Genomic DNA, 9,830 nt, shown 5'->3' on the forward strand with positions numbered 1-9,830 from the left:
CTTCAGCAGGGAAGAGAGAAACCCACAAAGACAAGTGTATTAAGACTCCCACAGTAACATTTTGTTTTTTCCTCTTTGAGAAGCAGTGGAGACTGGGAAGGATTTGGTTTAATAGAGCTGTTATTTTTAAAATAACACATCACTGGTGCACCAAGGTTTTTCAGTTCTTCGTTACACTTAAGATGTGGACGTGCGGTGACTTGAGAGCTGTATGTTAGGCCGTGGGAGTCCAATCCAGCAGCAGAATGTCGGTGAAAGCAAGCTGTGGAAAGAGGGGGCGTGAGAGCTACTTTTTTTTTCTTTTTTTGGGGGAAACATTTAAGTATATTGTTTAACTGTATTACACAGAACCAGCCAGAAGTTATCATTGACCATTAAAAGATGAGAATTTCAAATGCTTTTGCTCTCTTGTTACTGTTATCATAGTTCCCTTTTCTAGTGTGCTTCCAGGGGCTGGAGGCTTTGCTGTGAGAACTCCAGTGGTGATAATTATTTATGCGTGCTCACGCACAGACCTGATATTCCTCTAGTCCATTGCAGGTGGCAGCAGCATCATATGATTTCACAGCAGCCGTCTGTTGAAGGGACAGCTGTAGAGTGTTGCTTTCCCTTGTGCTTTACTAGTTGTGTTTCTTGGAAGAGGCTTACTCATTACCCTGGTGGTTTATCTCTTTGGTCATTGCTTCAGCATTGATGGTTGGGGCTAAAGGTGTCCCAAATCTTTTGCTGCTCTGCCACCTCCAACCGCTACTTCTGTGCACAGTGGAGAGAAGGCTCTTAAGTTTTCAGCTGCAAACACATTCTGCTCAGTTCCTGTACGGATCCTTTCTGAAATCAGTGGTACCATGTGCGGCTGAGGGCTGCCGAGCTGGGAGTCTGACTCTCTTACCTTCGAGCTTTGTGCTGACACTTGGCTGTGCCCTGACTGCACGATCTCGTGGCTCTCGCTTGGGGGACGCGTTTCTGGAGCTGCCTACTGCTGTGCACCAAGGTGTCCACATGATTGTATCTTCTGACTGCATTAACTGAAATTTTGGAATTCAGTCTTGCGCATTAATTTATCCTTTAGCTCAAAGCTGTCAAAATCTTGTTCTCAGAATGGGAGATATTTACTGTTTTGCAAGACCTGCCAGTTACTTCCAGAAGATAGGGGCTCGCTTTCTATAATCTCCTCCTACCAGATGGAAAATAGGCGTGGCTTGTGTTTGCAAGGCAGCTTGGCACAGCTTCAAGTGTTACGATCTGAACACAAGAGTGAAGCCCTGTAATAAAAACTGTCTGCACACAGGTGTGCCGCTGGCTTCAGTGGTAGCTGAAGCATTGACCTTGGGAAGGGAGTCTCATGAGGTCAGAAACCAAATTCAGGAGTTCTATCTTTATCTTCCCAAATTGCAACAGCAGGCACAGAGAACCTCTCGCCTCCAGGCTGCAGCAGGCTTTTTCTGGCTGCGGTTCTGGCTTGTCCTTTTCTGCTGATGCAGCTTTTGTGTTGGCAGGGCACGCGGCCCAGTTGTGTGTGTGTGTGTGTGTGTGCCTGCGCTGTGCGGACAGGGTTTGCCGGGACTTCTGAGCAAGTACTTCTACCGCTTGCGCCGGTGGCCGTACCTCAGCCGGTGCACGGGCTGGAGGAAGCTCCAGTGGCATCGAGGCATTTCTCGGTGGTGACAGCCCTTCGCCTCTTTTGCTGGTATGGTGGCTGAGTTGTCTCCCTCCAAGGTTAAAAGAAGCCGGGATCCAGAGCGTCTCTATTTATAGCAACAATGTACAGTTGCCTTGGCAGAGAGAAGGGGAAGAAATGCGACGACTTCGTCTTTCTGCGGTCAGGCCAAGTCTGCTGGGCAGGCTGCCTCTCGAGTCCTGATGCTTGCTGGATGAATTTTAAACTAGTGGCAGATCTGCCATGGCAATAGGTGCTTTATTGCTGCAGAAAGCCAAGATATCCTTGCACCAGCCACAGAAACAACAGTGCTGCTCTTTTCTTAAGCAGTGCAGAATAACTGTCCGGCTTGTTTAGTTCTTCACCAAATCTCTGTAGGCCTGGCCCTTCCATTTGCCTAGAAGGAATGCTGTGGCAGGAGGACTAACCCTTGGTAGGCTCCCTAAACATGTGGCTTGCACTAGAGATGAGTTGAAAATGAACAAGTTTCCTGTGGCCTCTTACTCGAGGGGGAAAGTTGTAAAGTCACCTTAACTGTCACAACAGGTAGGTCTGTTTAAAAACCACAGCCTAATCCCATTTTGAGGTGGAGAGGACATAGATAGGGGCTGGTGTGCCAATAATTTGTGTTTTCCAAGAAATATTAGTGATAATATAGCTAAAATTCTTGGTAACATCCTGGCTGTTAGTAAGCCAGTGCTGTAACTCTGCGAGGTGACTCGGGAGCATGAGGGGTCTCGAGGGCCTTGTGTTTCCCGTGCGTTGCCTGTGACAGTCGCCGCATCTGCCTTCCCCACTGCGCTGGCAGCTGTGGGTTACGGCAGCTGGGGACAATCCTCCCTGTCAGAAGCCTCACACGCTTTGCTGCCCATCCTCACTGTTACGGAGGTGCTCTGAAACAGAGTGTGCTGCACTCCTTGTCACAGAGAGGAAATTTCCTTTGGAAGGGGAACAGGCACACTCTCCATAAGCTCCAGCTTGGAGCTGTAGTTCAACCAGTAACTACAGTAACTGCCTGCGTGTAATTTCCTTCCTTAGGCCTGATGTCTTGCAGCGCTCGGCACCCTGGATGATAACACAGAAATGCTAAGTGGCTCCTCGGTCCTTCCTGGGTACCACGACACCAGAAGATGGAGCAGCTGGACAAGACTGGCAGGAGTTAACTCTGTTTTGCTGAGAAATGGAGGACCTGAACATGCGAAACACAAAAGGAAATGCACAACTAATGGTTACAGCAACTCCCGTTGTGGAGAGGGAGAGAAGGTAATGCCTTGGTTTCCTATCCTAATGGGAAAAAGAGATAAAAGGTGAAGCTTTCAGGCATATGTAACTTCAACCCTAGGCCTTCATGTAACAAATGTGCAGCCACAGCTGGAAATGGTAGAGGGTGTCCTAAACTGCTCAGTAGTATTGTGATCATTAAACACATCCTGGTCATCATCTGGGAAGGATTCTCAAGAGATTATTTATAAATCCATAATGGTCAAGAGAAGGCTTTTTGAAGAAGGCCCTGTATCAGGATTTAATGTGACTAATCCTCTCTGTGGATTCACACTATGCTCACTGTAAGCTAGCAGAGAATGTAAAGAGGAATGGGATGAAGTATATTGTTCCCTCACTACTACGAGTAAAATAGCACCTTGTAGGAATGTAAGAAGAGCCAAATCCTCCTGCTGTCCCATCCTCTGTGAGGAGGTGAAGCAGAATGAAAGATTATTTTTGTAGCAATGTGATTTATTTGTCACCAGACGTGCACTCACAGGCAGGACATCCAAGGCAGTACTCATGGAAAACGCTGGGAAGTGCGTGGAGGTGGCAGCAGGGGTCTGGACCTTGGTTCCTACTAGTAAACTTTATTCCAATTTTAAGTTAGAAAAGATTATTTCTGTCCTATCTCTTGTGCAGATGCTTTTTTTTTCTACTGATGGTGGTATCCCTCACGTGAGGAGACGGGGTGAAGAACAGCATGTGGTACTTCCTCAGGCTGTCAGGCTCCCTGAAGCCTGTGAGACACGAACAGACAGGTGCTGTTCCCCCATCCGATGCCATCCTAATTAACACCTGATTGTTTTAAACCAGAGGAGAACTAAGGGACTGTCTCCTACACCAGCCACCCCGTGCATGTTCCCCTCTGCTGGCCAGGACAGTGTGCCTGGCACCTACAGAACTGCACCAACTCTGTGTTCTAGGCCTGCAGGGACCAGGGCTGCTGCTCTCTGCAGCGCAGGGTTTGCACCCAATGGCGCACCTTGCTTGGGCTCTTTTCTAGCTGGGGTTAATGCTGTACTGGCAGGTCGCAGAGTTAAACGTCCCGGTACATCAGTAAGGCGTGATTCAGACAGAGAAAGTAATTGCCAAATCAAACTTCAGATTTTACAACAGTTACTTGTTTGCAAATGGCACTGGACTCGCTGTTGGCTGAGGTATCGGATGATTTGGCAAGTTAACAAGCAGAGGCTCTGTGAAGTTCCCCCCTTCAAGCAACGTGTTCTAGATCGAGTGGGAAGGAGACACAGATTGCGAGGACTGTTTCACAGGGGCTGTGGGGTGGGGAAAGCTAAGATCTGCTTGTGCGAAGGCAAACCAGGCAGTTTTATTTGCAGCAGGCCAGTTAAGCTGAGCAAGATGAGGTGCTCTCTTCCAGCACATGGGCCTCCCCTGCTGCAAAGCATGTTCCCTTGAGTTACCCTCCCCTGCAGCCTCAGCTCTCCCCCTTTGTCCAAGCACCCTTCTTCAGGTGAGGTTTAGGTGCTGTCTTCCAGCAAGTGTGGGGAAATCCCTTCCCGCTCTCCATGCAACGGTAACTGCAGCATTTTAAGAAAGGTTTTTCCTGCAGGAGCACCTCCACTGACATCCCAGCCAAACTGCAGGGGGTTACACTCTCCCTACAGTTACTCATGGACGAGCTGAGCTCTAAGAGTCCTTTCCTTTTCTCTCCTTTCTCGCTCGAGTTGCCATTAGGGTGAAGAAGAGCCTGGGGAAGAGGTTTCGCAGGTAGACAGCCAGGGAGGGCGTTAGGCCAGCTACGAGCACCTCCTTCTTCTTCTGTCCCACTGCACTGAGAACAACCTGAGCAACCTCGGCGGCCGTCTGTCCCTCGGCGGTGTTCTTGTCCATAACTGCCAAAGGAAAACCGAGTAAGTGCCAGCACCAGCAGGTAAGGCCATGCTTCGGGACTTTTCCTGGAATGCTCTGTTCTAACCGTATGCGGCTGCTCGCATGGTTTTGGTTTTTACACCAGTTGTGTCTGGGAGCACAGGCAAGTATAATTGATCGTTGGGCTAGAAGTCAGTAGCTGCTGCCTAGGAAAGGCTAAATCTGGGGGGGTTACTGTGCCTACCCTCCACCTAAAGTTGTCTTCTGACACTTTGGGACTAACCTGTGTCCCTACCACATGTTGCAAGCAAGCTTTGGAGTAACTTGGTGAGGTGGAGGTGCTCTAGATACAGGGCACAAAATGATCCCTCACCTCCGTAGCGAGAGCCGTCTGCTGTAACAGCGTTGAGAGAGAGATTTGTCTGAATGTATCCCGGGCTTACAACCGTCACATCAATGTCATACTGCTCTACCTCTGCTCGCAGACAATCGAAGAAGGCCTGGGTAGCGTGCTTAGAGGCGGCATCTGAAAAACAGGAAAAGGATTACGCACGGAGGAGAAGGGGCAGGGCTGGAGAGAGATTCATTCCCGTGAATGGGCTTTTTGCTGCAATGCAGCCACTTCTCAGCAACAATCCAGCAGCTGTTCTCCACCTTCTAGGTTGGGGGTCTTTTTGGTTTGGGGTTTTTTGGAGGGTGGTTGTTTTTTTTTGTTTTTTTTGTTTTTTTTTCCAGTGAATGGCAGCAACAGGTAGTGGGAGTGCGAGGCAGTTTAGGAGGGCCACACGTAAACACTCAAGTTGGGAACTGGCTAGGATCCTGAGCTTAATACGACAGCCGTGCCAAAGCACTACAGAGTGCGCCCCAGCTGCCTCCCACTCGCAGTAAAGCAGACACGAAGCCTGGCTTGGGGAGCGTTTGGTGGGACAGGCTGGGACTGGGGGATGTGATGCCAGGGCAGGAGGGCAGAGCTGCCGCTCGCTGCTGAGCAGCCTACACGCCCCGAACGTTATGGACTTGCGGAGCAGGTTCAGAGCCCCGCTGCACGCAAGTCACAACCTGATCCCACCAGCAGACAGGAGTAGAGAACCATGGTCCAGGGTGGGATTTCCCCCTCCTAAAATGCTGAGTGACTCCTTTTGCTCACTCCTTTTCTGTATGTGCTTGTCACTACGGCAGTGGCTGGAGGGCTGCCACCAGCAGCACAGAGCTTGGTGCAGGCTGCGTGCCCTGCCAGGGGATGGGAGCAAAGCTCCACGCTGCCAGGCCCGGGCTGCTCTGGAAGCTCTTCAGAACACGCTTCTTGATGCAGTTGTACCCACGTCACCCCCAAGGCCAGACAGACCCGGTGTTCCAGGCTTTCCTTCGCTCAGCATCGTGCTCTACCACTCGTCTGACATCACATCTGTACTTCTCTGGTTTTGTGTTTATTTTCAGTGATTTACAGATGCTTGTATGCCAAACACTCTCTTTATTGTTCCTCCGTCTAAGGCTTTTTCTAGTAATCTCACCAATATTAATTCTGGTCGTAACTGATTTAGCCTGGAGAGTTTGCTGGATCAAGGTAACTCTTTAGGCTTTTTTTTGGCATTGGCTGTACTACGGCACTTCATAACTCATTAAAACAAAAAGTTTCTACTTCCTTATAGGCAAGAGAATGCAATAAAACTATGGAATTAATCCTAAAGTTTATAGGGACTCTCAAGTGTTAAGATAGGAATATCAAGGTGGTTTTAAGACACTAAAACCACATTCTCCTTCCCCATCCTTTAACAACTTCAGAACAGGGCTAAGATTCTGGTTTTGAGAGTGCCTTCCTCTAACACCATCAGCGACTTGTGACCACACTACGAGCGATGCAGAGCTCTGCCTGCCCTGCGTGCAGCCAGCTCTACAGAAAGCTAAACGGGGAAGCAGCAGCCAAGTGTTCATTCAGTCTGGTGCCCCAAATATGTCTTCCCCATCTTCTGGGGAGGTACTTACACGCGGATCTGAAAGGAATGCTTATTTTGCCTTGCACGCTGCTGATGGCCACAATGTGGCCTTGTCTCCTCTTGATCATGGAGGGCAGAAGCGCTAGCGAAAGACAGAAAAGACTCATTCAGAATAACAGTCCTGCCATTACTGCTGTCAGGAATTAACGCTTTCTGAGCGTTCGAAGATGCCAAAGTGAATTACAAAATCCTCGTTCGGTGTAGGGGCTGGACAAGGGATAGTGCTTAGGATGCCTCTAGCTGAAGCTGCTGGGCCGTTCACCCGTGAGGAAACGCCTTGTGCCAGCAACTGTTAGAGCTGCTGTCGCCTCCCACAGGTGTGGTCCTCAGGATTTGGTCTTTTTTGCCATCTTTTCACTTCCTGCAGCTGACACCCTCCAGGCTGAACTTTCTCTGTAACCGAAGAAGCCTCATTGGAAAGTCAGAGCTTCACTAGAACCCATACTCCCTTCTCTAGTCTTTTACTGGCGCAGACAGGCTAACTCTGTCTCTTCATCAGTTCCACACTGGAGTCAGGAGGTGATTTAAACAAGACAGTATCTCCAGTTGGCGACTTCCCAAGCATGCATGCCCGAGCATCTCCTTTAGACCTACCCATAAAACAAAATTCTCCTCCTCTCTTACACTGTACCAAACAGAAGTTAAGCTGTGCTTAGCTGTGTTGGCTGTAGAAGGTATTGGCCAAATGCCCTGTCAACCTGTAAACTGGATCACAGGTACCTTTGGTGAGGGCTATAGGACCAAAATAATTTGTTTCCATCACTTTCTTATCCACATCCAGTCCTGTGTCCACAATCGTGCCCCGGAAACTGATGCCTGCGTTGTTGATCAGTATGTCCACGTGACCCAAGTACTTCAGGATCTCTTCAGCAGCATTTAGGACAGCTTTAGAGTCCGAGAGGTCAAATACCACAGTGTGAGGTTTGTGTGTCTGCAAATAAACAAAAATTAGCAAAAGACCCGTTCAGGCTGCGCTGAATATGCCGTATGTCTTATTTCTGTGGGTTGTTTTTTTTTACAAGATATGAATGTCAGCTCGACGTACTCCTAGAGCAAGATTATGCCTAACCACAGAGCTGCGTTTTTCCTATTGCTCAACAGAACAACCCACAAGCAGTTCTGCAACTCTTGCAATAACCTGAACAGAAATAGCAGCCACGCAAGACAACAAGCCTCTCCCCGTCCTGCACTCACGTTCTTGCGGTGATTGGTCACGGTAGAAAGCTGCTGCACCAGCTCTTTGAGTTTCTCACTGTCTCTGCCACAGAGCACCAGCTTGGAGCCAGCTGCGTGGAAGGCTTTTGCGCATTCTGTGGAGGAAGCAAGGAAGAGAGAGAAGTAAACATTTGAACTACAGTTTATACAGGATGATTAACGTTTTCCTCAACAGATTTTGAGACTCTCTTGCGTTGAAACTCGCGCTGGCTGTAGTTATAACGGACATGGCCGTGCAAGTTGTGTCTCTCAGAATGCAGAGCAACAGGAACTTTCTGCTCATTACTCCTTTACCCCAGCAGGTGCCCCTTCCACAACCCTCTGCTCGTCCTGCCTTCTTGCTGTACCCACCTTTTCCCAGGCCAGAAGTAGCCCCTGTGATCACGACCACCGCATCCTGGAGGTAAGTTCGCATCCGCATCCACTGCAGGAGCCGGAAAAGGGCGAAGATCCCCAGGCTGCCGAAGAGCAGCGGGATGATAACTGTGCTTGTGAGATCCATGAGTCTTCCTTTCTGAACTGTCTTCCTAGAGCCACAAGACAAAAGGAAACAGACCATTTCGCCATCAAGAAAAATTAACAGAGGCTTGAAGACTAGGGAAGTCCTTTTCTTTACCCTTCCTTAGGCCACCAATAAACCAAATCTCATACAGAGGTATCTTCAACAGATTTCCTCATCCCTTAATTTAGGCTTTCAGAAGTTCAAATCAGTACACAATTTTAAGCATTTAAATGTTAATCTGAACATCCCAGCAGGACACTTGGCTTTTGGATCTTGTCAGCTGTCATGTAACAAACGAGTTCAGAGAAGCCGTTCCCACATTTTGCTCTAGATTCACTCCCTTGTACAAAGTGAGCTCCTCAGAGCTGGGATATGTCTCTGCATTCTTCTGATTGTAATAAAGCCTCTTGGATTTGTCTAAAGCAGCTGGTACCACAGTATCTCTGTGCCAGAGACCAGTTACTGTGTATTGTCGCAGCTGGATATGAGCCAGTCTGTCTGCTGGAAGCTCAGAGTAAGTTTTCTCTCTGAACACGCTCTTTGCTTAATGCAGTGAAAGCGGTGCTTCCATCTCTGCTGTCTTTTACCACCAGTTAGAGGAATCAAGTTATCTGATCTGAATGAACCACCTGTCCCATCTTGTAGGCTAAAGCCTACGTTCACCTTCTTTACTTGTCTGTCAGTGTGGATTGGGTGGTTTAACGGCATGAACCTGTGTTCTAATATACTGAAATTAAACCTGTGAATGAAACCCAAGCTAAAGGTATCCACCAGACCTAGCTCACCCTGGAATTGGATTCTGATACCAAAGCATGGCCCTCATCTCCTTGCGAAGCCACTGCCTTCAGGGGAGTAGTTTATGTTACAGTTTACTACAGGGCCAAAGAGTAAGCGATACTTCAGCTATAAAAAGTCACAAATTATCCCACTGTATATACCCCCAACCAGGGCGAAGTGAGTTACAGCCCCTTTGTGGAATCTATACGGCTTTTGGGTCACACATAAAGTCAAGACAAATATTAGTATATTTTTTCCGTTGTGTAGATAGAGTTTGAACTGCAAGATAGTCTCGGACATTACTTCAAAGAAAAGCACAGCATCAGAAGCAGAAAAGAACAGATAACTGGCAATGCTAAGCCAGAACTCGGCGTCAGTAAGTAGGACCGAGCTTGTGTGGAGCTGAGGGGATGACAGAGGCTCTACCCACTGTGGAACAGAGCTAACGTGGAAAACGATGTCGGGCTCTTCCAGATTTCCATGGGGGGCTTGGACAGAATGCCTCAAGGAGCTGGTCAGTGCACAGACTAACTTCTGAACCAGACTCCTTTAGGCTGGTTAAGCAGCAGGTTCTCCTTACCGGTTCACG

At 48.6% G+C, this 9,830-nt stretch overlaps 1 protein-coding gene across 2 annotated transcripts; it reads right to left on the reverse strand.

Annotated features, from left to right (window-relative positions):
• Nucleotides 1-4,463: 4,463 nt before the first annotated feature.
• Nucleotides 4,464-8,491, reverse strand: DHRS7B (dehydrogenase/reductase (SDR family) member 7B). 2 transcript variants are annotated; one of them, XM_009870206.1, is made up of 6 exons: nt 8,314-8,491; nt 7,942-8,057; nt 7,468-7,678; nt 6,737-6,829; nt 5,127-5,279; nt 4,464-4,776 (listed from the first exon to the last, which is right to left on the reverse strand). In XM_009870206.1, exons 1-6 carry the CDS (start codon nt 8,462-8,464, stop codon nt 4,571-4,573), a joined length of 930 nt encoding a protein of 309 aa, XP_009868508.1. In that variant the 5' UTR covers nt 8,465-8,491; the 3' UTR covers nt 4,464-4,570. The 2 variants fall into 2 exon arrangements, with proteins under 2 accessions (XP_009868508.1, XP_009868507.1); XM_009870205.1 differs by having other exon boundaries at nt 7,936-8,057; nt 8,314-8,464.
• Between the last annotated feature and the right edge of the window lie 1,339 nt (nt 8,492-9,830).

The sequence above is a fragment of the Apaloderma vittatum genome, unplaced genomic scaffold (assembly GCF_000703405.1).
Source record: "Apaloderma vittatum isolate BGI_N311 unplaced genomic scaffold, ASM70340v1 scaffold38795, whole genome shotgun sequence".
Classification (NCBI taxonomy): domain Eukaryota; kingdom Metazoa; phylum Chordata; class Aves; order Trogoniformes; family Trogonidae; genus Apaloderma; species Apaloderma vittatum.

Coding starts and splice junctions, on each gene's coding strand:
- DHRS7B (XM_009870205.1), bottom strand. CDS start 8,464: ATGGATCTCACAAGCACAGTTATCATCCCGCTGCTCTTCGGCAGCCTG. Junction 8,058..8,313: donor TACTTCTGGCCTGGGAAAAG/GTGGGTACAGCA, acceptor CTTCCTCCACAG/AATGCGCAAAAGCCTTCCAC. Junction 5,280..6,736: donor CATTCCTTTCAGATCCGCGT/GTAAGTACCTCC, acceptor CCTGTTTTTCAG/ATGCCGCCTCTAAGCACGCT.